Genomic DNA, 26,345 nt, shown 5'->3' with positions numbered 1-26,345 from the left:
ATACAGATTACAATTTAAATAATTTTTTAACTTTAATTAAAATTTTTATGACAGCAGATTATTTTAAGTTTTGATTTTTAGTCACATCTACTAGGCCTACAGTCTTTCTAATTATTTTGTTCGAATCTCGTATTGACCCATTTCATTGTAAACTTCCTGTGCTCTGCTAAAAATATAAACACGAGGAGAAATGTTGGAAAACACCTCCACTCACACTGCTGTTTTATTACTGACGTCGTTGACAACACCATATTCCATTATTAGATCCAGATATAATTGTTTTTTCATGTTAGAACTCTATTTTAATTTAATTTTTTAGCAGTTACAAGCAGAATATATTGCAATATAACGTTCTAACGTTTTTAATTCTGAATTCAAAATACTAAATACTAGGCTTTTTGATGAGAATTACAGAATGATTTTTTTATTAAAAATGTATTAATAATAGCTAGAATACTAGTAAACTAAGCTAATTTAGCATATTTTAACTTTCTGTGCAAAGTCATTATTACTGAAAAAAATTCCAAAGTCAGGTCAGCCTGTGGCACCCTCCACTGAACTTGAAAGAAGGAAAAAAAACTTGACCCGTGACCTTCATTAAAACAGAATTTACTTATGTTTCTTTTTAACTATTAGTAAACATGTGCTTAATATTACCCAATAAGTAATAAAAATTTGACAATTAATTTTAATTACTGTTGTAAAGTGAGATAAACAGCTTAATAAACACGTGTTTTCTTGAGGGGGTGTGACCCGGGTTGGGCACATCGCATGTAACTTTTTATTTCTGTGTCTTATGACTATTTGTTCACAATCAGCATGCTATGCTTTTAAAATTGATAAAGGGTAAGTATACCAAGCTACAAAACCTAAAATCTAACTAATAATTCATACTTTCAGTTTAAAAAATAATAAAAACGATCCTCAATGAAGAAAGCGTAAACATTCTATTTTTAGGTGTGACATAAAAAAAACAGTCATAAACCTAGCCAAATGATTGGATTCTTGCGCGGCACACATTTTCCCGCGCCTCGTGTTCACCAAAAAAGATTATAATAAAATGGCATTATTACTTGCACGGACCACATCTCATTCCGACCATAAGTTATTACCAGTTAATTGTAATGTGTGTAAAATTGATACTTTCAAGTTTCATATACACATAGTTTGGTTTATTATACACGGGGTATTTTAGAGTTATTTGATTCGAAAGATGAGAATTATATAGAGCTACTTTCACTAAGGCGCCGCTTGCGAGACAAACAAAGAAATTAGGCCAAAAGTAGATCCGACAATTCTTAATTAATAGACTTAAATAGAAACGGATAGTTCCGATTTCTAAAATTAACGATGGCTTCGTAATCATTAGTTTTATCCCTCTACCCATTAGTGAAAGCGAAACTGGTCGCCATTTTTGGTAAGCGCATGAGCCGTGAGATGGCTTCAAAACAACAAACCCGGAAGCTGTGAATCGAACGGCCTACTAAATACTAAATAAATACTAGGCCTATACTTTTGGACTTTTGAGTCTACTCACTACTGACACACTGAGAATAGAATAGATAGATAGATCTAGATGATGATATTAATTGATATGGTAAAAATCATCATCATGGTGGTATGAATGAACTATGAATCATATGATATTTATGATAATGATGGTAGTAAAAATAAGGCCGATTCTAGTCGGAATAAGATTCGCATGCGCAATGGAGAGAAACTACGACTTAGCGGCGATGTTTTCGATGTGTGTGTTTACAACCGCAGAACCCTAATACCAACCCTAATCCTATCCTTAACCGTATCCCTAATCCTAACCCTAGCCCTAATCCTAACCCTAGCCCTAATCCTAACCCTATCCCTAATCCTACCCCTAACCCTCATTCTAACCCTAGCCATAGGTCACTGCGCATGTGCAGAACTATCTTTTGCAGAAAAATCTTATTCCGAGTAGACACTTTGTAAAAATAATGGTAATCTTCTATCACTATCATCAAGTATCAAGGCTAGATCTAGCATTCTAGCTAGAGTAAAGTTCCACAGATCGATCAGACATAGCGAAAAATCCGAACTCCTGATTTTCATTGAGCGCTATTTTATAATCGTTTCATACAGAAACAAACCAAAAGTACTGTGTTACTCCGCTCCCAATCTACTCTAATAATTTAAATAATACTAATATGTATGACTATGAGTCATTGGATGATTTTAGATACCGATGTCCTATAATAGACACTTCCATAAAATAGGTGTGTTGGGTTGTTAGTAGTATTGTGATCTCGACTAATTTTATGATTAGAAATTAGGGTTAGGCGTATGTTATGGTTGGGGTTAGGGACAGGGTTAGCATTACATTAACAAGCCATGTGTGTATTTTAGTTAACTACTAGTTACCTAACACCCCTTTTTTAAAGAAGATTCTATTATTGGACACTGGTATAAAAATTCCCCCGTGTCATTTTGTATTACTACACATAGACTTTGAGATATTCATGTTTTAGTTACGACCCTCCTTGCCATATTTTTCCCCCTTTTTTTGCATGCGGCCGCCTGCCCCTGCTAGCGCAACGACTGTTGTGTATTTTATTCATTTCGATCCAATTTTGGTAATTGAAATAAATATTTTACATTTTTAAACATGTTGTAGCGACGTAGCATATGCTGCTATCTATAGTTGTTTTATTTTCTACTTATCAACAATTCATAATTTGTGAATTCGACACTACCCCACAGCTCTGCCTCCCGCACCCCCACTCCATCCCACCCAGTGAAAGAGCCATTTACAAACGACAATGAAAATATCAAGCAGAACTTGTTATCTCCACTTCAAATAGTTTAAAAACTAAATTATCTGCCCCTAATAGCCGTCACCATTTTTTGAACCGGCTGTACTATTGTAAACATTCGGGGTGAACCACAGCTCACCTGACAGGTGGGGATGAGGGTGGTGGCTAAGCTGCGTGGTGTCTTCTATGGTGCCCATGAAGAGAATTATATATATAGATAAGCTTGGCTGCATCCGATGAACACATTGCTAATCTTTACTTATTACTGAAAAGTTTAATACAATTGTTTAAAAACAAGTACATAAATGAAAGTGAAACATTTTTTGTTTTTGTAACTTTCAAAACAAATCCTCCGACAAATGTGAAATAACTATTAAAATTTAATGAGTCATCTTTTTTTCACATTACTAGCCTCAGCTGATTTTACATACCTCAAACAATAGATTGCCCTAATATTATAATAATAAGTATTAATTTATTAAAGTAGTTAAAGTATTAGAAATCTAGATCTAGTAGTAGTAGATGCTATATTTCATAGGATGTGAACTTGAATTAAAAATTGAATGAATGGGCTTGTCATCTTTCCTTGTAATATTTTTTTACCATATTAGATCTAAGGCCTAAGGGAATATTGTATTACCATTTTCTGATAAAAGCATCAATGCCAAATTTTGTAGTGTTATCTCTGATTCAGTTGTATGTGTAATCTCTGATTTAGATGTAAGTGTAATCTCTTGATTTAGTTGTAAGTGTAATCTCTGATTGAGTTGTAAGTGTAATCTCTGATTGAGTTGTAAGTGTAATCTCTGATTTAGTTGTAAGTGTAATCTCTAGTTTAATTGTAAGTGTAATCTCTGACTTAGTAGTAAGTGTAATCTCTGATTTAGTAGTAAGTGTAATCTCTGATTTAGTTGTAAGTGTAATCTCTGATTTAGTTGTAAGTGTCAGGGCTGTGGTAGGACTTGACATGGGTAAAAGCAGTTAGGGATATGCCGGATAGGTCCGCAACTACCATAACTTTTGATTTCAAAGGGACTACGCATAAGAAGCGCCTGCCTCCCAGCCACTCCAAGGCCATAGGCTAGCTGGTAGAATATGTGTAATCGCTTGAGATTCAAGTAAACAATGCTTCAGACTACATGGATAGCTCTTGTACTGGGCCTCTGGTCATCACTGTATCTTATTGATGTCTTTCTCAAGGTAGGTTGGTCAGGACAATGCTTTTGTCCAACTTAATAGATTTTAGGACATAAGAACATTTTATAAGCCTATTTATACTTTATAATAATACTTTATAGGCCTAGTTAGTACATAGTACATGACACTAAATAATTCTTAAAGCACTGTTTATTCATAACGTAACCCTATCTCTTCTTAAATTATTTAAAAATTCTCCGTTTAATAATGTTTATATGATTTTCTGATACAGGGGAAAAAAGCCGTAGCTCGACCATACCTAAGTTTTTTAGACAAGACTGGGCTTAATATTTCAATATGTCAGCTGCGGTGGTACACCACAATCTTCAACCGCGCTTTTCTACGCATCGGCCAGTGGCGACCCAGTTTCCTTCGAGCCTGGTTTACCGTGGGAGTTTTCTTTTCCTTGTTGTCAATGGTAGCCTCGGTGTTCCTGCTGTCTCTGCTGGTGCTCAACACTGTCAGACAAAATCCTGTGGAACAACAAGTCCTTACACCAGTGGTTAGTAGCCTTGTGACTAAGTCCTTACACCAGTGGTTAGTAGCCATGTGACAAACTTTAAGTCCTTACACCAGTGGTTAGTAGCCTTGTGACAAACTTTAAGTCCTTACACCAGTGGTTAGTAGCCATGTGACAAACTTTAAGTCCTTACACCCGTGGTTAGTAGCCTTGTGACAAACTTTAAGTCCTTACACCAGTGGTTAGTAGCCTTGTGACAAACTTTAAGTCCTTACACCCGTGGTTAGTAGCCTTGTGACAAACTTTAAGTCCTTACACCAGTGGTTAGTAGCCTTGTGACAAACTTTAAGTCCTTACACCCGTGGTTAGTAGCCTTGTGACAAACTTTAAGTCCTTACACCAGTGGTTAGTAGCCTTGTGACAAACTTTAAGTCCTTACACCAGTGGTTAGTAGCCTTGTGACAAACTTTAAGTCCTTACACCAGTGGTTAGTAGCCTTGTGACAAACTTTAAGTCCTTACACCAGTGGTTAGTAGCCTTGTGACAAACTTTAAGTCCTTACACCCGTGGTTAGTAGCCTTGTGACTAAGTCCTTACACCAGTGGTTAGTAGCCTTGTGACTAAGTCCTTACACCAGTGGTTAGTAGCCTTGTGACAAACTTTAAGTCCTTACACCAGTGGTTAGTAGCCTTGTGACTAAGTCCTTACACCAGTGGTTAGTAGCCTTGTGACAAACTTTAAGTCCTTACACCAGTGGTTAGTAGCCTTGTGACAAACTTTAAGTCCTTACACCCGTGGTTAGTAGCCATGTGACAAACTTTAAGTCCTTACACCCGTGGTTAGTAGCCTTGTGACAAACTTTAAGTCCTTACACCAGTGATTAGTAGCCTTGTGACAAACTTTAAGTCCTTACACCAGTGATTAGTAGCCTTGTGACAAACTTTAAGTCCTTACACCCGTGGTTAGTAGCCTTGTGACAAACTTTAAGTCCTTACACCCGTGGTTAGTAGCCTTGTGACAAACTTTAAGTCCTTACACTAGTGGTTAGTAGCCTTGTGACAAACTTTAAGTAGTAGTCATGCATTAATTTTCTGTTGTGTTAATTTTGAATTAGAGAACTATAACAGTTTCACCTGGCATTTTGATTTAAAGAACGTAATGTGAAAGATAGTTAAGTACATGATGTGTCTTGATATGACAAACACAATTTGTTCTGTTGATACAGTTGTGTTGATACAGTTGTGTTGATACAGTTGTGTTGATACAGTTGTGTTGATACAGTTGTGTTGATACAGTTGTGTTGATACAGTTGTGTTGATACAGTTTTGTTGATACAGTTTTGTTGATACAGTTGTGTAGATACAGTTTTGTTGATACAGTTCTGTTGATACAGTTGTGTTGATACAGTTGTGTTGATACAGTTGTTGATTCTGTTTTCCCCAGATGCCTGGAGTCAACCTGCCCATGAGTCAGATCTCATACTACATGTTGACTCTGCTAGTTTGTGGTATCCTGCATGAAGTGGGTCATGCTCTGGCTGCTGTCAGGTAAGTTTGTGGTATGAAGTGGGTCATGCTCTGGCTGCTGTCAGGTAAGTTTGTGGTATGAAGTGGGTCATGCTCTGGCTGCTGTCAGGTAAGTTTGTCCTGCATGAAGTGGGTCATGCTCTGGCTGCTGTCAGGTAAGTTTGTCCTGCATGAAGTGGGTCATGCTCTGGCTGCTGTCAGGTAAGTTTGTGGTATGAAGTGGATCAGGCAAAATGTTTTCTTTGTTATTCAAGCTAAGGTGAGCTGTCAGCCCAGCGAGCATGTCTTGCTCCATGTGATGTGAAATTCTTGTGAAACCTCTAATAATTTTTATTTTGTAATTATTTATGTCCAGTTTTTACAGTTTTATTTCTTCTTGTTTTATTTATAGATTTAAGAGGCAAATTGATCGTACTAACAAATATCTCCCAAATTTCAGAGAACAAGTTAGAGTGAATGGCTTTGGACTTTTCCTGCTTCTCATTTATCCAGGAGCGTTTGTGGACCTGTCAACTGAGCACCTGCAGGCGGTGTCTCCCCTGCGCCAGCTGAGGATCTACTGCGCTGGTGTCTGGCACAACCTTGTCATTGCCCTGCTGGCTGGCCTGGTGCTGCTGGCTCTCCCCAGCCTGTTGCTGCCCTTCTACACCATAGGATCCTCAGTTGTGGTCACAGAGGTTGTGCCCGTGAGTTGCCTCCCTTTTCTTGCTGCCGTTTACCTGATTAGAATTTTTGCATCCAAACTTTCAGCCATTATAAAATCAAATTATGTTATTTCTGATGGTGGTTAGATAAAGTTTTGTTTCTATTTTTAGAACTCGGCTGTGTCTGGTCCCCGGGGGTTGAGTGTGGGGGAAGCCGTGACAAGAATAAACGACTGCCACATCAAAAGTATTGCAGACTGGTCAGCCTGTCTCACGTCTAGCATGCAAGAAAAATGGACTGGCCACTGCCTGCCACTGGATCTTATCAAGGAGATGGACACCTCACCATTGAGTTAGTTTTCTGAGTCATCTTTTTCATACAGTTGGATGAAACTTTCATTCATTATTAAAGTATGCAAAAATTAGTCTCTAGAATTATTGACCATTGTTTAATTCTTGTATCTGTTGTTGTATCTGGTTCTAGATGTGTTATCTAACAAAAGCCACCACCAGTGGGAGGTGATTGATTGTTGTAACAGCACCAGCGCCACCCACCTGTGTTTTATGTACCACACAAAGAAAAGTGCTGAGACTGTGAGATTTTATCTTTCTTAGCACCTGGTACTGTACATTTGGTTATTACAGTACTAGCAAGCATTTGTTTTTATCTTGACATGATTTTATCATAAACAAATTTTATTCCTAAAAGAAAAAACAAACCAGTAGCTACTCTAATTTATTATCCAAACTGATTCAGCAATCGCGATGAGTTAGACATTAATCCCAGCACCATTTCAGAAATATGCCTGCCTGCCTGCCCGCCACGCCACCGACCGTCCAATGTGTCGGCTACAGAGTGACTGTTATGTTCCAAAAATAGAAGCTGCCTGTGTGTACCCTGCCGTGGACAATGAAACAAAACTTCTGCGAGTCTTTCATGGTCAGAGACCCCCACTCTTATTCCTGGGTTACCCCCTAGATCTGTATTACTCTGGTGAGTTTGTTTTCTTACTTCAATCAAATAAAAATTAATATCACTCATTTCTTACAGCCTGGAAATAGCCTGGAATTCTCAAAAGTGAAATTGAGGTTTTAAAAAGTCAGGAACATTGCAAAGTTGGTGTATTGGGGCTGAAGTGGGAACTCATTCAAGTTTTCTTGCTGTGCTTATCTATTAAAAACAAAAATGTCGATATTAAATGCAGTGAAAAAATTTAGTTTGCTGTGATAGAATTGTGGATCTTAAACTTTGAGAATGGGGTTGGTTATGTCTGCTTTAGAATTAAATTTAATATTACTGTAACCAGTTTCACTTTTATATAATATCGGACAAAAGTAGTTGGCGAGTAAAAAATATTACAAATCAATTTTTTCCCTGTTTGCTTCTTGACTCACTATAGTTATTTATTACTCCGTCTTTGTTATTTTTTAATTTTTACACAAAAAAAAAAATTTGCGAAATGGGGAAGTGTTGTTAAGGATGAATATAAAACTTTTGACAGATTGTTTAGGTAGGCTACATGCTGTATCTGTCAAAAGAACTTCAGTGCGTTTAAGTAATTGTGACAATAAATTGCAAGTTATTCCTAAATTTCTTAAAATCACAGGAGGGACGAGTATGTTCTTGTCGTACCAGCATTTAAATATACATTTTGTTTTAAATCTGTTAAAATAAAATGTGGTTGTGTTTAATAACTTTATGCCACTGCTATTTCAGTTTCCCTTAGCAACTATGTACCAAAGGTGTCATTCATTCCACTCAATCTCCCATATGTCATTGAGACATTTTGCAAGTATCCTTTATTAAATATTTACAGGTGTAACATGGGTGAAGAATAGGTAACCTAGTGTAATGATTGAAATGAAAATGGGTACCCTAGTGTAATGGGTGAAGTTAGAATGGGTACCCTAGTGTAATGGGTGAAGTTAGAATGGGTACCCTAGTGTAATGATTGAAGAGAGAATGGGTATCCTAGTTAAAAAGGCAAAGAATGAGTACCCAGGCTAGTGTTTACAGCAAGAAATTCCTGAACTGGGTCAGATATATCATCTCTTTGTCTGGTGCACTTGTCATACTGAATGTTGTGCCCTGCTATGCTCTAGATGGTCAGTACATCTGCCACGCCTTGATTGAGCTGCTCCTGCGTCCATCTGTCCCTGACCCTGAGATCCGCAGCTTCATCTATGGCCTGGTTATTCTCTTTGGGACAATTTTATTACTGGTCAATGTTGTTTTAGCTATGTGGACACTATTTTTGTGACATGAGATGGTTGCTTGATGCACCAGTTTCAAGTCAATGTTGGCCTAGCTATGTGGACCCTAATTTTGTGGCACGAAGTTGCTTGATGCACCAGTGTCAAGTCAGTGTTGGTCTAGCTATGTGGACCCTAATTTTGTGGCATGAATTTATTGCACCAGTGTCAAGTCAGTGTTGGTCTAGCTATGTGGACCCTAATTTTGTGGCATGAAGTTGCTTGTTGCAGTAGGTATTGGTTTTTAATCAATAAAATGGGAAAACAAATGTTTTGTATTATTGGCCAAAATATAAGCGTGACCATTAGTATTCCTGGATTTGTTGTTATCAGTTGAGAAGTTGGTTGTCTTATGTTTATAATTACAAGTGGAAATTAGATTAGTTAATTGTACATACTGTATAGTTTACAATTAAAATGAATCAGCTTTATAAATACATTAATTTAGAAGAAAATAGGAAAGTAGATCAAGTTCTCATATGAGGTTAAGTGTTTTTATTTGTTTGCAATATGGCTGCCTTAGTTTTCCCATTTCCTAGTCTTACAGAAGTTTTCTTTTTTTTTTTTAAATTTTAAATTCAAGTACTTTGTGAAGGTTTAATTTTTTTAAACTCAGCTTTGAGAGTGTTATTTTTTGTGAATAAACACCAACGTCTTTAGGACCCTGGCTCAACATGTACTGTATAGCCTAAACATCAGCAGTTTAAAATTATCATCAAAAACTTTATCACCTTGTTTAATTAACAATAAAAGAAAAATAGCTTGACAAAACATCAATTTCCATGGTTTGACAGCCATCTTTATTTGAGCTAGACATTGTTGTGTATAGAGGGCACAAGGAGTTCCATTCCTGCCTGACTAATGTTTACTTCTCTCCTTACTCTTTGGATTTATTGCCAGTGCACCTATGCAGTGAATGGAATGTTTTTAATTCTTACTTTTTAAAGTTCTATTTACATTTTATTCATGCTTTCCCAAACATTTACATTTTATTGGAAGTAAACTGTCTTGAAGTTTTGAATTTTATAAATACTGGTGTTTTTTTTTAATTCCTCCTTAATTAGTATGTTATTTTTTTAATGTGAAAAAGTTTGCAATGACTGAATCAATGACATTGTATCATTGTCTTGAAGTTTTGAATTTTATAAATACTGGTGTTTTTTTAAAAATTCCTCCTTAATTAGTATGTTATTTTTTTAATGTGAAAAAGTTTGCAATGACTGAATCAATGACATTGTATCAAAAACTAGGACTGAAGTTGTTAACTCTAGTTTTGTCAAGTCCCTTAACTCCTGGTGTTTTACATACAGTCCCTAGTTTCCTGATACAAATAAAGTTGAACTGTGATGTTGTGCTCAAATAATTAAAATATAACATTCAAGGAGTGTTTGGGAAGAAATACTTTGCTTGTTTATCTTTTGTAGACTAAAACAGTTTATTGCTGTTTGTCATTGGTAGAAATATGTTCATAAGACAATTTCACGTTGAAATATTATTGTCTTAATAATACATTTTGAAATATGTTTATAATTTATTTTAATTTAATGTCAACGTAAAATCCAACGTTTCATTTCTTTGGCTATGTGGGTTACTTGTTATTTATTGACAATTTTGGTGCTTGTTTTGTGTGACTGTTTCTAGGCATGGTAGGACTTTAGCTACATAAATGTTGGCATAGACTCTTCCTGCTTTATAAATTTCAGTTAGGTTTTGTGTGTACTGAGCAGTTTTGGTGAGAAAAAAAAAACATGTAACAATGCCCAGTATCCACCAATATAATGTGTTAGATTTAATTGTGACAAATGACATACTGTGGAAAATAGTTAGGCGAGGAAGTTGTGGACTTGTATAGATCTTAAATTATACTTTTAATATTTAATCATTTTTTACCCACTGTGACAATGATTTTGGACTGACAATTGTTTTGCTGTTATACAAATAATTTTGTTTACATGTGAGCAGTTTTGGTGGTGCCAGGTTTTTCAACAACTTGAAGTTAAATAAGACTCCTGTACAAATGGTAATCCATTTCTTTCTTTTTTTTTTTTTTTGTGTGTTGCTTACTTGAAAGTGAAAACTTGTCACTGATTTCCTATCCAATACAAAGTTAACCACAAACATGTCTTCTTACTATCTAATAATTGATTGCCTCTCTGGAAGACAAGTGATTATTGTCTATCTGGGTGTTACATGCATACACAATTTTATATATATTGAAATGTTAATACATATGTAATAAATATATTTTAAAATAGATCATGAGATGTCTTGACTTACTTGCCTCTGACTGGATGGTTGATTTGAAAGTGTGAAAGCAAAGTCCCAGCTGGTCAAGTAAAAACACAACACAGTCCATACAGTGTAAAAAATGGAATGTTTATTTAGGTTTGGTACCATCAGTCTACTGTCATTCAAATTGTGTCAAATAGTGCTTCAACAAACCACACAACCACAGGCTAAAAGTACCTAGTTCTAACACCAGTCCATTCAAAGTTGGATGATTTAAAAAAGTGTAAATAAAAATTGGGAGCTCAAAAGTGGCTACCAAAATATTCCTTTATTAAACAACATTAATAAAGAAAATTCTAAAAACGAATTACTCAAAAATACTTGTTTGGCTGCCTATTTGTTAACAACAATATAATGTCATTGATAAACTAAACCCTTCATAAATTTATTTTCAAATGGCACACATATTAAACATCACTAACACTAAATACAGCATGTACAGGAAAGTTATTCTAAATATAGAACACGTAGCACCCTGTCTGTAATAGAAACTAACATTAGGTGGTATACCACCAGTTTTGATTGGCTCTCACTTGAAAGAAATGATAAGATTTGTAGGTACTTGGACTAAAAATGGAAAAAAAACTTTTAAAGGGAAAAAAAATTCTTAACCATTAAGTTTTTGCAGTTTAAAATGTATTGACACTACACTGTCACATTATAGATGGCTTTTTAACTCCTCAATTAATTGTTAAAATTAATATGTATAAAAATGAACGTTTTAGGGTTTAAAAAAGTAAAACATAAAATAACAACAAAGTATATAGTATGGTGTCTATTTACATAAAATGAAAATGTTACAAATCTTTAAAAAAAATTCCATCAACTTTTCCAAGGCCTTTTTCAGCAGCCTGTTCAACTAATTATAGGTTTAAAGTTTTTAAAGGAAGACTTTGTACCAACATTTGCTGAAGGTCCTTACTAATCTATATGGGGAATCTTAAAACTTATTTGCATTTTCTAGTTTAGGATATTAACAAGAAAACTTAATTCACTCTGTTTTTTCAGTGTGGTTTGGGGTCATCCACTGATGATGCCAAACTTAGGGGGATGGTCATGCATGTGCTCTAGCTTTAGGGAAAATGTGGAATGTAGGCAGAGGTGGGTGGTGGTGTCTTGCAAACATTGGATTATTTCCTTATAAGTAGTTAATTAAAAGAAAATATATAATAGGAGCTCTTGATCCAGGAATGTGTCCTTATGGTGAAAATAGTGCTAGTAATTTTTGTATTCACTGTCGAAATGTCAAAATAAAATACAAAAGCTCACCAGCTAACTAAAAACGAAAACCACCACAAGGACAAATAAGGATTTTTTTTTGGAATATTCTCAAATTGAAATATTCTGAAATCTGAAATATTAACCTACAACTTTTCTTGCTTTAACAGTAAGATCTTATTTTACCTGTGCAGGAACTAGAAAATTCTTTAAGTTAGACATTGTGGACCATGCAACATTGTTGTAACCAAATACCCCACCCTAATAGGACTTTGTGATGAAATTTGCTAACTAGGTGATTAAAAATAAACCATAACAAATTTCAATTTAAAAACATTCATCGTTAAAGTTTTGTTAAAAAAGTAATTTTGTAAACAGTCTTCTAAAATCCTAATTTAAAATCAGTTTTTTCCCAGAAATTTCTGTCATGGTGTCAGTTTTCTCAGTTCAGAGCTACAAAAGCAAGGCAGAGCAGTGTAGCTAAACAAGCAAAATTTGAGCTTTTTGCTTTGCTCAACTCTATAAGCAAAATATCAAGGACGCATGTTAATATCTGTAGACCTACTATAGGTGCCATTACAATGTTCACCTATGCATAATTTACTATTTCAACATTTTGATGATGAATTGGACATTGTGTTTAATGGATGATGTTTGCATGATGAAATCATGAAAGATGCCGGACATTATTTAATAAACAAGTCATTTGTCAAGTGAACTTTGGACTAGCTGCTTTGGACTTCAGTAAAGGTCTTATGTTTTATTTGTAAGAGTTATCTTTCCCTGCACCTATTGATTTGATAGTAGTTTTGATGCTGTCAAAAATTGTCATATTAGATTTTTCATCTGAAGACTTGCGCCCTAGCGACCCTGACCTTTTCCTAGCCTGAGACCCAGGATTTGATCTTAGGCCAATGAGGTGGGCATTTTCTGCAGAAAATCCATCATTGCTGTCTGCCCTGGCTAACGTTTTGATGGAAACGATGGACGGAGGCCGCAGGGATTCACTTGATGCTCTTAAATCTTCCCCACTTTCAAAAATGGGGTCAAAGCGTATATACGTGGACGACTGGGTCTTCTGTTTGCTCTTGTCTTTGCTGTTTGATCTCATAAATTTTTTCTGCTCAGTGGGTGAAGACTTGGATGGGTTGTTGTGGGCGTCACCTTCTGATCTAACGCTCAGCCTTTTCCTGGCGTGCAGTGTGTCCGTGTTCTTGGAGGTCCTCCTGTTGTCTGCCTCGTTGCTGTAGTGCTTGAGCTGGTCCACGTCTGTGATGCCCATGCGCCGTACGTCCCTGGAAGCTCCTGTTGTTCCTGTCCACAGGTTGCAGGCGTCCATCCTGTGGTCTGAGATGATGACGTCCTCCTCGCACGTGGCCAGACGGTACGAGCTGTTCCTCCCAGCCAGGTCAGACAGGTAACTGCTCTGTGTGTTCCTCACAGCACACCTGTAGGAGTCAGCACGGCTGACATTGTCATCAATAAACCCTGGGCATGGAGCAGACACTGCTCGACCTTGGGACGGGTTGCTGTATGTTGTGGCTTGTAGGCTGTGGTTGTTTTTTGTCGTGGCTTGTAGGCTGTGGTTGCTGTATGTTGTGGCTTGTAGGCTGTGGTTGTTTTTTGTCGTGGCTTGTAGGCTGTGGTTGCTGTATGTTGTGGCTTGTAGGCTGTGGTTGGTTTTTGTGGTGGCTTGTAGGCTGTGGTTGCTGTTTGTTGTGGCTTGTAGGCTGTGGTTGGTCGGATGTTTTTGTTTTGGTATCAAGTTGATTTGGTCACTCTCTGTCAACAAGGCGACACGGTACGAGTCAGACCTGCCCGCTGAACTATTGGAGTGGAGAGATTCACTGGATGTACCTGAGTGTAGACTTGGCTGGGACAAATCTGTTTTGGTGACCCTGCCCACGAGCTGGCTGGTTGAGTTGACAGAGAACTGGGAGGACAGCGACTCGCTGGAGTTGGCTGATGATGTGCTCAGGGCTTTCAGTGGGTAGTCTGCCCTTTGGTGGCTGCTACTGGCTGCTGGTCTAGAGACAAAGTTGGATTTTTTCTCCAGGAGGAGCTGCTGTTTGATGTGTGGGCTTTCATGCTTGCCCTGGGCTGTGTAGGAAAACTGTTGCTGCCCTGACGGAGAATACGAGAAAGAGTTTCCAGCCGAGCTGACCTGGGCTGGGACAGATGGAGAACCAAAGCCACTGTCAGCAGGGCTGTAAGCGTCAGTGCCACTTCGTCTTCTTGTCACGTCACTGCCTCGAGTGCTGCTGCCAGAACTTTCATTGCCGCTGTGGACTGAAGAGCTGGAGTCAGTGCGGGCCTCACCCATACTTCTCCTGTGTGCTGGCCTGTGGGTAGAGCCATGCTGGGACCAGGACCGAGGATGTGATGGTTGACTGGATGGCTCAGACTGACTAAAGCCTTGTGTCTGGGAGGGTGGAGCCACACTTGGTTCACCATAAGAGACATGGCTCTTGTTGTTGTTATTGTCACTTGTGTACTTGTGCAATGTATCCTCTGCTGGAATGGAATCATGAGCTTGTCTGGTAGATGGTTTAGTTGGCCTGTGACCTAAGGAGCTTTGATAGCTATCTGAAGATGAAGGAAATTGTGTGTTGCTGTAGCTGTCTTGCGCTGGTGATGATGCTGATGTAGGTTTGGCATAAGTTTGAGCTGGAAATTTTTTTATTTCCAAAGAACTTGAGCTGACAGTTTTATTGAAGTGTCTAGATGAGTCAATGGTCTTCTGGGGAGTGATGTTAGGGGTGTCGTCTGTGTGGGGAGTGATGTTAGGGGTGTCGTCTGTGTCCCAGTTGAGAGACACGGTGGAGCCTGACGGCGTGAAGTCTGTGACGTGGGTCAGGCTTGTGTTGTCGATGTCTGACAGCGCTATGGTGCTGCTGCTGCTGTGGGTGTCGCTGGACTTGTTGACAGACTTGAGCAGTGTTGGCGCTGGATCATCAAAGCTGTCAAATGAGGCCAGGGAAAGGGAAGACGACATAGTGATGGAGGAAAAGTCAGAAGATAAATGCTGCAAGCTGTCTTCTCCTGTGATGGTCGAGTTCCTCTTGGTGCTCTTTGGGTTGGGATTGGAGGCAGTTTGGTCTTTGTTGCACTCACTCTGTAATACATTCATTGCAAACATGATTCACTTAATGTTAATGACAAGAATACATTTTGTGTACTTAATGATGATGACAAGAATACATTTTGTTTACTCAATGACGGTGAATTGAATACATTATACTATTTCACTATAAAAGGAAAATAAGCTGCTTTTGTTTACATTTTGCCATGCATTCTTAAGTTTGTCAACAGGCCTTTACCCTCTGTCATTACAATCCCTCTCCCCAAACAAACTAGAGCAGGACATTACCCCCCTGTCAACTACCTCTTTGAGTTGGACATTTCAAATAGACCCTAAACCTCATCCTAGTAATAGACCTACCCTTAACCAAAGGAAGGGGGGAGGCTGACAGAGGAATAATATCCTAGAGCTTAAGCCCACATTTAAAGTGAACTATGAAGATTAATAAAAAAATTTAGTTCTACATTGTTGATTATATTCTCATGAATGACAAATATTGAATGATAGAAAAAGACAAGAAAATGAAAATACCAATAAACAACTTACTGGATCCTCTGAGGTAGATGAATCAATGTTGAACGTCTGTCTGTCACTTTGGACTCTCTGTCTACAGTCATGATGACTTGACATGGATGGTGGCAGTGGAAGATGTAAGAGAGAGGGGGGAGCATCCAGTGGGCTGTTACAGGCGGTGGTGTCTAACGAGTCATTAGGTGGGGTAGATGTGCTGTCATCTGAGGATGAGAGTCGTGAGAGAGGCAACTGCACGCTGTGTTTTGACTGGGCATCAAACAGGCTTACAACTGGGTCAAAGTTCAAGGACTTGAGGTTGCTGCTGGGTTTGAATTTCTCCGATGTCTTGAGTATACCAGGCTGCAGTACATTGGAGCGCTTGATTCTGGGCCAGGAGTTGGCAGTGAGGTCAAAGCTTTCAGATGGCGCTGGAGAGGTGAAGGTCAAGTGAGCTCGCGGTAAAGTCCCTGCCTCAAACATCTTCTCCACCTCACTAGACTCGGCATTCAGGCGTTCCTGAGAGGCAGACATTTCTTTCCCTGCAAGCTCCTCCTCGTCACTGGTCATGCCTGGACACCAGGACGGGAAGGACAGCACTGAGATACTGGTTTTCTTCTTTAGCCTGGCGTAGATGACTTCGTGGTCCGAGGACTCTGACGAGGTTTCCCCTGTAGGACTGGCGTCATGGTGGCTGGACTCCCACGAGGACTCTGATGAGGTTTCCCCTGTAGGACTGGCGTCATGTTGACTGGACTCCCAACCCTGCTCTTTGGCTGGTGCGTTGCTTGATATTCTTGGTGGTGGGGGAGGAGGGGGTGCTTTTCTTTTTTTATCTTTTTTAGCCCTGAGAGTGCCCACATCTTCCACGTCATCAACTATCTCAGAACCGTCAGTTAACGGAGAAATGTTAGACAGCTGGTAGGTGTTGTTGAGACCTAATGAGGCAAGATGTGGGGAGGAGACGGAGGAAGTCAAAGTGTCACTCCCGTCTTGGTCAAGAGTTCTGAAAATGACACTTTCAATGGTGCTGTAACTGGCAGCACTCTGCACACTAGGGCAGTCTCTGGGCATCATGAGGTCATCGTCCTCCTCGTCCAGTAGCGTGTTGGTGCTTTTCCTCAAGCCGCTGTCGTTGTGGAAGGACGTGTAGAAGCCCTCGGTGTCCAGAGAGTACACAGATGACTCTCCATCGTCCTCAAGTTCGTTCCTCCTCTGCCTCAAACACCTCCTCCCAGGGACCAGAATATCAAGATTTCTGATGTTCTGCTTGGTCAGTCGGGACAAGTTAGCCAGAGCCTCTGCGCTGGTTGATGTCACGTCTCCACGACTGGCAGCCCTCTCGGCCAGCGAGCGCAGCCACTCGTCGCTGTCAGTGTTGGACATGGACTTGGTGTCAGAGATGGTCTCTGTGCTGGCAGCATCTCCCATGTAACCAGCATCAAGTCCGTCGCTGAAATAAAGATATTGAAATGGTAATTTTATTGAAAAAATAAATAAATTAAAATTATCACACCACTGGTATAAAAAAAGCATAACCTGCATAGTTTTTAAAAAAATTTCTTTTAGTAGGCCTAAACAATACTAACACTAGAGAGAAAGTTAGGGATTGTATTAAATATTAACTGTTTTTACTTGTGTTAATAAATTGATAAAATAATTATTTTTTAATAATATTTGTATTTAACTGTAGACATTTGTTTCAACTGACATTTATGTTTAGCTGTTTGATGTTTATATTGAACAACTTGGCATTTATATTTCTCAAAGTTTGACATGTACGTCAAGCTGTTTGATGTTTCTAAAATTGAAACCTGATTTACCGTTCGCCTGCAGAGTGTGGGGAGTCCCTGCCAGAATCTTTGCCCAGAGAGTGCTGGGAGAACGTGGAGGGTTGGCTAGACTTGGTGTCGGAGTCCATGGACTGGCGGTTGCTGCTGTAGCCACTCCAGTTGCCTGTCAGACAAAAATAGCTCGTCAAACATCAACACTGACTGTCATAAAGGAAGTTTTGAGATAAACTATTGATGACATGATTTGAACAAAAATACACATGTTACTGATACACCAATTGTGAACATCCATTTTAGATTTTAAACAAATAATTCCTTAAAAGTTTCTAATTTTTATAGGAAAACAGAGTTCATTCTCAGCTGGTTCTCACTAAGTGATAGAAATAGGAAGTGGATATTTGTGCTAATTATAATGTTAAGATGTAAATTCAATACACATAAATTGTGTCAGATATAAAATAAAAAAAAACAGCAGTTAAAAAGAGATCTCACCGGAAGAACTTTGACGATCTTCTTTTCTTCTCTTGGAAATTTCCCTCAGTTTGACTGAGGTAGTCCAGTCTTTTGGTAGAGAGTCCCATGGGAAGTCATACTTCTTGGCCTGGGCACGGGGTAGGGTGTTGCTGTTGAAGTAGTAGTAAGAGCCGGGGCCAATTTGTGACTCATTTGAGGTGGCTCGGCTCATTATTCCTGGAGGCATTTCAAGAGTTAATTAAAGCTACTTAGTTGTGCTAAGCTAAAGGAATTAAGAAAAAGTGCTTCTATAGAGGTCTGAGGATTCTTTATGCGCACTTACCATCTGGCATGCTGGGAGAACTGGCTCGACTTAAGCCGAGTGACCTGTCCACTGACTTGGCTCGGCTTAATCCCTTCTTTGATGCTTCGTTGTCCAGTTTGACCTCAACAGAATCAAAGTCTAAGGACTTTGGCCGGGGCTTGAGAGTCCCAGAGACCAGAGATTTGATCTTCTCTCCAATCAGACTGGAGCGTTTGGATGACCTTGAGGATCTGTTGTCCCCCACACTGGCCAGACTAGAGCTGCTGACAAACTTGTTTGGGCCGTCTGTTTGTTGTTTGTGTTTGTTTGGGACGTCTGTTTGTTGTTTGTGTTTGTATTCATCTGGGATGGCTTTCTGCTGGGATTTCTTGATGTAGAGGGACGAGCGCGTTAGGCCGTCTTTGTTCTTGGAGGCAGAGATCAACTTGACGCAGCGCGGCAGGGAGCGTGAGCGGCGGCAGGGAAGGAACTTCAGAAGTTTGGCCTCGCGCTGCTCAGCGTACTCTTCTTCCTCACGCTCTGCAATGGCTGCATCGATCTCTTGCAAGTACTGCTGCATGACTTCATCTTTGGCATCAAGCTCTTTCTGATCAAGGTCATCCAGGCTGTATGTTCTTGACCCTGCTCTCTCAATACGTCGACCTCTCTCAAACTGTTCAAGTTCCTGAAATCATACATTCTCTATGTCAATATTAGCTCTCACACAAATGGGGACTATATCACCTGTAAACTTGACACGAAATATTTGACCTGGATAGACAAAACTTTTACCTGCATAAAACTCTCAGGTACCCCAGAGACAGTCCGTCGTCTCTGCTTCCTTTTCTTGTCCCCCAGCTCCCTGTCCTCCCGTAGTGACCGCCTAAACGATGCCATCCTTTCAAACTTTGAGCCCGACGTGTCCACTGGCACCAACATGGACGGCTGTGAACTGGACAAGTGGTCATCTCTGGACGCCTGCAGGTCACCAGACCTGTCCTGGTAGACTTCGTCTATCACCTGGATGGTTTTCCGCCGCTCGCGGATCTTCAGGGTCTTGTAGCTCTTCTTGTGGCTCAGGGGGGAGGTAAACTGGAGGGGTCACAAATTGTAACAATTAGGAAATTCGACAAAATCTTTCAAAATGGACAAAATCATTTAATATTATATTGTCTGTACCCTTAAACCATGGCCCTAATATGACCATAACCCTAATCATAATCCTGACAAAAGTTGGCAGCAATAAAAACTTAGAACAATATTTATCTTAGGACATGGACGCCTAGCACCCCCATCAAAATAAATATTTATATAATATGCCTTGCCACCTGCTCCTAACAACCACAAAAATATCAAAGACTAGATCCCTGTGTATGATAGAATATTGATCTGGACTTTTGTATTAAATAAGAGCTAAAAACAATCCCTGAGTATTTAAGGTTTAGGACAATCTTGACGTCAATAGAATTTGCTTGAGCTGAAAACTTACAGTTCGGGGTAGGTCCAGATCGTCCACCCCCCTGTTGGTCTCGTTGAGAACGATGGGCCACAGCTTGAAGAGGTGGGAGCTGCAGAGGCCGTCCTTCCGGTACATGTCCACCCCGCGCAGGGCGTGCACCGGCGTGACGTCACACAGGGAGTAGTTGAACTTGATGCTGTGGGGACGGTTGAGGGGGGTGAAATGGTCGCAGTCGAAGCCATGTTTGGCCACGTGATGCTCGCTCACGTGACTGAACTGCTTGAGGGTGCCAACAGCTGGGGAGAAAATAATTTGGTTGTCACAGAGGTTGACGGTCAGTAGCATGTCAGTGTGGCTAACTTAACTGTCGGCCAATCACAGAGGTTGACGGTCAGTAGCATGTCAGTGTGGCTAACTTAACTGTCGGCCAATCACAGAGGTTGACGGTCAGTAGCATGTCAGTGTGGCTAACTTAACTGTCGGCCAATCACAGAGGTTGACGGTCAGTAGCATGTCAGTGTGACTAACTTAACTGTCGGTCAATCACAGAGGTTGATGGTCAGTAGCATGTCAGTGTGGCTAACTTAACTGTCGGCCCATCACAGAGGTTGATGGTCAGTAGCATGTCAGTGTGGCTAACTTAACTGTCGGCCAATCACAGAGGTTGACGGTCAGTAGCATGTCAGTGTGGCTAACTTAACTGTCGGCCAATCACAGAGGTTGACGGTCAGTAGCATGTCAGTGTGGCTAACTTAACTGTCGGCCAATCACAGAGGTTGACGGTCAGTGGCATGTCAGTGTGGCTAACTTAACTGTCGGCCAATCACAGAGGTTGATGGTCAGTAGCATGTCAGTGTGGCTAACTTAACTGTCGGCCAATCACAGAGGTTGACGGTCAGTAGCATGTCAGTGTGGCTAACTTAACTGTCGGCCAATCACAGAGGTTGACGGTCAGTGGCATGTCAGTGTGGCTAACTTAACTGTCGGCCAATCACAGAGGTTGATGGTCAGTAGCATGTCAGTGTGGCTAACTTAACTGTCGGCCAATCACAGAGGTTGATGGTCAGTAGCATGTCAGTGTGGCTAACTTAACTGTCGGCCAATCACGGAGGTTGATGGTCAGTGGCATGTCAGTGTGGCTAACTTAACTGTCGGCCCATCACAGAGGTTGATGGTCAGTAGCATGTCAGTGTGGCTAACTTAACTGTCGGCCAATCACAGAGGTTGATGGTCAGTAGCATGTCAGTGTGGCTAACTTAACTGTCGGCCCATCACAGAGGTTGATGGTCAGTAGCATGTCAGTGTGGCTAACTTAACTGTCGGCCAATCACAGAGGTTGATGGTCAGTAGCATGTCAGTGTGGCTAACTTAACTGTCGGCCCATCACAGAGGTTGATGGTCAGTAGCATGTCAGTGTGACTAACTTAACTGTCGGCCAATCACAGAGGTTGATGGTCAGTAGCATGTCAGTGTGGCTAACTTAACTGTCGGCCAATCACAGAGGTTGATGGTCAGTAGCATGTCAGTGTGGCTAACTTAACTGTCGGCCCATCACAGAGGTTGATGGTCAGTAGCATGTCAGTGTGACTAACTTAACTGTCGGCCAATCACAGAGGTTGATGGTCAGTAGCATGTCAGTGTGGCTAACTTACACTGTGGGCCCATCACAGAGGTTGATGGTCAGTGGCATGTCAGTGTGGCTAACTTAACTGTCGGCCAATCACAGAGGTTGATGGTCAGTAGCATGTCAGTGTGGCTAACTTAACTGTCGGCCAATCAGAGAGGTTGATGGTCAGTAGCATGTCAGTGTGACTAACTTAACTGTCGGCCAATCAGAGAGGTTGATGGTCAGTAGCATGTCAGTGTGGCTAACTTAACTGTCGGCCCATCACAGAGGTTGATGGTCAGTAGCATGTCAGTGTGGCTAACTTAACTGTCGGCCCATCACAGAGGTTGATGGTCAGTAGCATGTCAGTGTGGCTAACTTAACTGTCGGCCAATCACAGAGGTTGATGGTCAGTGGCATGTCAGTGTGGCTAACTTAACTGTCGGCCAATCACAGAGGTTGATGGTCAGTAGCATGTCAGTGTGACTAACTTAACTGTGTGCCAATCAGAGAGGTTGATGGTCAGTAGCATGTCAGTGTGACTAACTTAACTGTGTGCCAATCAGAGAGGTTGATGGTCAGTAGCATGTCAGTGTGGCTAACTTAACTGTGTGCCAATCACAGAGGTTGATGGTCAGTAGCATGTCAGTGTGACTAACTTAACTGTGTGCCAATCAGAGAGGTTGATGGTCAGTAGCATGTCAGTGTGGCTAACTTAACTGTGTGCCAATCAGAGAGGTTGATGGTCAGTAGCATGTCAGTGTGGCTAACTTAACTGTGTGCCAATCAGAGAGGTTGATGGTCAGTAGCATGTCAGTGTGGCTAACTTAACTGTGTGCCAATCAGAGAGGTTGATGGTCAGTAGCATGTCAGTGTGGCTAACTTAACTGTGTGCCAATCAGAGAGGTTGATGGTCAGTAGCATGTCAGTGTGGCTAACTTAACTGTGTGCCAATCAGAGAGGTTGATGGTCAGTAGCATGTCAGTGTGGCTAACTTACACTGTGTGCCAATCAGAGAGGTTGATGGTCAGTAGCATGTCAGTGTGGCTAACTTATAATGTGGGCCAATCACAGAGGTTGACGGTCAGTAGCAAGTCAGTGTGGCTAACTTAACTGTCGGCCAATCACAGAGGTTGATGGTCAGTAGCATGTCAGTGTGACTAACTTAACTGTGGGCCAATCACAGAGGTTGATGGTCAGTAGCATGTCAGTGTGGCTAACTTAACTGTCGGTCAATCACAGAGGTTGATGGTCAGTAGCATGTCAGTGTGGCTAACTTAACTGTCGGCCAATCACAGAGGTTGATGGTCAGTAGCATGTCAGTGTGGCTAACTTAACTGTGTGCCAATCAGAGAGGTTGATGGTCAGTAGCATGTCAGTGTGGCTAACTTAACTGTGTGCCAATCAGAGAGGTTGATGGTCAGTAGCATGTCAGTGTGGCTAACTTACACTGTGTGCCAATCAGAGAGGTTGATGGTCAGTAGCATGTCAGTGTGGCTAACTTATAATGTGGGCCAATCACAGAGGTTGACGGTCAGTAGCAAGTCAGTGTGGCTAACTTAACTGTCGGTCAATCACAGAGGTTGATGGTCAGTAGCATGTCAGTGTGGCTAACTTAACTGTCGGCCAATCACAGAGGTTGATGGTCAGTAGCATGTCAGTGTGGCTAACTTAACTGTCGGCCAATCACAGAGGTTGATGGTCAGTAGCATGTCAGTGTGGCTAACTTAACTGTCGGCCAATCACAGAGGTTGATGGTCAGTAGCATGTCAGTGTGGCTAACTTAACTGTCGGCCAATCAGAGAGGTTGATGGTCAGTAGCATGTCAGTGTGGCTAACTTAACTGTCGGTCAATCACAGAGGTTGATGGTCAGTAGCATGTCAGTGTGGCTAACTTAACTGTCGGTCAATCACAGAGGTTGATGGTCAGTAGCATGTCAGTGTGGCTAACTTAACTGTCGGTCAATCACAGAGGTTGATGGTCAGTAGCATGTCAGTGTGGCTAACTTAACTGTCGGTCAATCACAGAGGTTGATGGTCAGTAGCATGTCAGTGTGGCTAACTTAACTGTCGGTCAATCACAAAGGTTGATGGTCAGTGGCATGTCAGTGTGGCTAACTTAACTGTGGGCCAATCACAGAGGTTGATGGTCAGTAGCATGTCAGTGTGGCTAACTTAACTGTCGGCCAATCACAGAGGTTGATGGTCAGTAGCATGTCAGTGTGGCTAACTTAACTGTCGGTCAATCACAGAGGTTGATGGTCTGTAGCATGTTAGTGTGGCTAACTTAACTGTCGGTCAATCACAGAGGTTGATGGTCAGTAGCATGTCAGTGTGACTAACTTAACTGTCGGTCAATCACAGAGGTTGATGGTCAGTAGCATGTCAGTGTGGCTAACTTAACTGTCGGTCAATCACAGAGGTTGATGGTCAGTAGCATGTCAGTGTGGCTAACTTAACTGTCGGTCAATCACAGAGGTTGATGGTCAGTAGCATGTCAGTGTGGCTAACTTAACTGTCGGTCAATCACAAAGGTTGATGGTCAGTGGCATGTCAGTGTGGCTAACTTAACTGTCGGTCAATCACAGAGGTTGATGGTCAGTAGCAAGTCAGTGTGGCTAACTTAACTGTCGGCCAATCACAGAGGTTGATGGTCAGTAGCAAGTCAGTGTGGCTAACTTAACTGTCGGTCAATCACAGAGGTTGATGGTCAGTAGCATGTCAGTGTGGCTAACTTAACTGTCGGTCAATCACAAAGGTTGATGGTCAGTGGCATGTCAGTGTGGCTAACTTAACTGTCGGCCAATCACAGAGGTTGATGGTCAGTAGCATGTCAGTGTGGCTAACTTAACTGTCGGCCAATCACAGAGGTTGATGGTCAGTAGCATGTCAGTGTGACTAACTTAACTGTCGGCCAATCACAGAGGTTGATGGTCAGTAGCATGTCAGTGTGACTAACTTACACTGTGGGCAAATCACAGAGGTTGATGGTCAGTAGCATGTCAGTGTGGCGAACTTAACTGTCGGCCAATCACAGAGGTTGATGGTCAGTAGCAAGTCAGTGTGGCTAACTTAACTGTCGGTCAATCACAGAGGTTGATGGTCAGTAGCATGTCAGTGTGGCTAACTTAACTGTCGGTCAATCACAAAGGTTGATGGTCAGTGGCATGTCAGTGTGGCTAACTTAACTGTCGGCCAATCACAGAGGTTGATGGTCAGTAGCATGTCAGTGTGGCTAACTTAACTGTCGGCCAATCACAGAGGTTGATGGTCAGTAGCATGTCAGTGTGACTAACTTAACTGTCGGCCAATCACAGAGGTTGATGGTCAGTAGCATGTCAGTGTGACTAACTTACACTGTGGGCCAATCACAGAGGTTGATGGTCAGTAGCATGTCAGTGTGGCGAACTTAACTGTCGGCCAATCACAGAGGTTGATGGTCAGTAGCAAGTCAGTGTGGCTAACTTAACTGTCGGCCAATCACAGAGGTTGATGGTCAGTAGCAAGTCAGTGTGGCTAACTTAACTGTCGGCCAATCACAGAGGTTGATGGTCAGTGGCATGTCAGTGTGACTAACTTAACTGTCGGCCCATCACAGAGGTTGATGGTCAGTAGCATGTCAGTGTGACTAACTTAACTGTCGGCCCATCACAGAGGTTGATGGTCAGTAGCATGTCAGTGTGACTAACTTAACTGTCGGCCAATCACAGAGGTTGATGGTCAGTGGCATGTCAGTGTGACTAACTTAACTGTCGGCCAATCACAGAGGTTGATGGTCAGTAGCATGTCAGTGTGACTAACTTAACTGTCGGCCAATCACAGAGGTTGATGGTCAGTGGCATGTCAGTGTGACTAACTTAACTGTCGGCCAATCACAGAGGTTGATGGTCAGTAGCATGTCAGTGTGGCTAACTTAACTGTCGGTCAATCACAGAGGTTGATGGTCAGTAGCATGTTAGTGTGGCTAACTTAACTGTCGGCCAATCACAGAGGTTGATGGTCAGTGGCATGTCAGTGTGGCTAACTTAACTGTCGGCCAATCACAGTTGTATAAATAAATCATTAATATAAACACCAGCGCACCATAGCTACAAGTTACCGTGAAATCATCATTTCGAGATCTATAGGGGTTGAGTCCCCAACCCTCCGACCCCCGACCCCCCCCCCCCCCCTACTTTTCTGCGCCACTTTTACAGCCCATAAATAGGAAAATTGTTGTTGTAGGTTAAAATAATGAGGGTATTGCTGTTGACCGATCACCGACCGATTGTTGACACAAAAGCTCTATAAACAAACAGCCACACTCTCGTCCCCGCCAACTCGAGTGCCACTACTTGGGCAGACCAATCCATTCGTGGACGCCTCGTTCTGACTTGTCTTCACGTCTGCTGAGAGCAGTTCAACGTGTCACAACACACCAACCGTCTACCCTTCAGGAATCAACGACTTTAAAATGACGTTGACCGTTGGTCAAAAGTCCTGTTAGCAACAACCGCCTTCAGTCTATGCATCCGAGATAAAACAAAAGTGACAAGACCTGTGGGGTGGGGGGAGGAGGGAGTGAGTCACATCCGCATTTTATCGTCTGAATCAGTGAATGCGACATATTGGAATGCTTTCAAGTATAAAATAGGCCCAACACCAGCTTGATAAGGTCACTAGCCGCATGACCAATCTCTAGCGGTGATCTCGCTTGTAACGATCTCTCATAGTGAAATCTACTTCAAACAAGGGCCGCAACCACATTGTTATCCGTTTATCAGTT

At 41.2% G+C, this 26,345-nt stretch overlaps 2 protein-coding genes across 3 annotated transcripts in view; one reads left to right on the top strand and one right to left on the bottom strand.

Moving 5' to 3' along the window:
• Positions 1–167: 167 nt before the first annotated feature.
• On the top strand, positions 168–11,097 carry LOC131948701 (membrane-bound transcription factor site-2 protease). 2 transcript variants are annotated; one of them, XM_059310368.1, is made up of 10 exons: positions 168–288; positions 3,819–3,986; positions 4,216–4,485; positions 5,887–5,990; positions 6,409–6,655; positions 6,785–6,965; positions 7,098–7,207; positions 7,412–7,607; positions 8,331–8,406; positions 8,655–11,097. In XM_059310368.1, the coding sequence occupies exons 2-10, from the start codon at positions 3,912–3,914 to the stop codon at positions 8,872–8,874; spliced, it is 1,479 nt and encodes a 492-aa protein (XP_059166351.1). In that variant the 5' UTR covers positions 168–288; positions 3,819–3,911; the 3' UTR covers positions 8,875–11,097. The 2 variants fall into 2 exon arrangements, with proteins under 2 accessions (XP_059166351.1, XP_059166352.1); XM_059310369.1 differs by having other exon boundaries at positions 3,722–3,986.
• Positions 11,098–12,489: 1,392 nt separating this feature from the next.
• The window catches only part of LOC131948694 (uncharacterized), a 54,690-nt gene continuing 40,834 nt past the window's right edge, over positions 12,490–26,345 (bottom strand). The window contains exons 2-9 of the mRNA XM_059310358.1: positions 20,005–20,270; positions 19,308–19,607; positions 18,555–19,200; positions 18,251–18,448; positions 17,789–17,921; positions 16,687–17,418; positions 16,002–16,629; positions 12,490–15,488 (exon numbers count right to left, since the gene is read on the bottom strand). Coding sequence (XP_059166341.1) covers positions 13,134–15,488; positions 16,002–16,629; positions 16,687–17,418; positions 17,789–17,921; positions 18,251–18,448; positions 18,555–19,200; positions 19,308–19,607; positions 20,005–20,270 — 5,258 coding nt within the window. The 3' untranslated portion in view covers positions 12,490–13,133. The remainder of the gene's footprint in view (positions 15,489–16,001; positions 16,630–16,686; positions 17,419–17,788; positions 17,922–18,250; positions 18,449–18,554; positions 19,201–19,307; positions 19,608–20,004; positions 20,271–26,345) is intronic.

Source organism: Physella acuta, unplaced genomic scaffold, assembly GCF_028476545.2.
Source record: "Physella acuta isolate Inbredline_101_S28 unplaced genomic scaffold, ASM2847654v3 ptg000658l, whole genome shotgun sequence".
In the NCBI taxonomy this organism is placed as follows: Eukaryota; Metazoa; Mollusca; class Gastropoda; family Physidae; genus Physella; species Physella acuta.
This window is presented reverse-complemented; position numbering and strand designations above follow the sequence as displayed.

Coding starts and splice junctions, on each gene's coding strand:
- LOC131948701 (XM_059310368.1), top strand. CDS start 3,912: ATGCTTCAGACTACATGGATAGCTCTTGTACTGGGCCTCTGGTCATCA. Junction 6,966..7,097: donor GATGGACACCTCACCATTGA/GTTAGTTTTCTG, acceptor ATCTGGTTCTAG/ATGTGTTATCTAACAAAAGC. Junction 8,407..8,654: donor GTCATTGAGACATTTTGCAA/GTATCCTTTATT, acceptor GAACTGGGTCAG/ATATATCATCTCTTTGTCTG.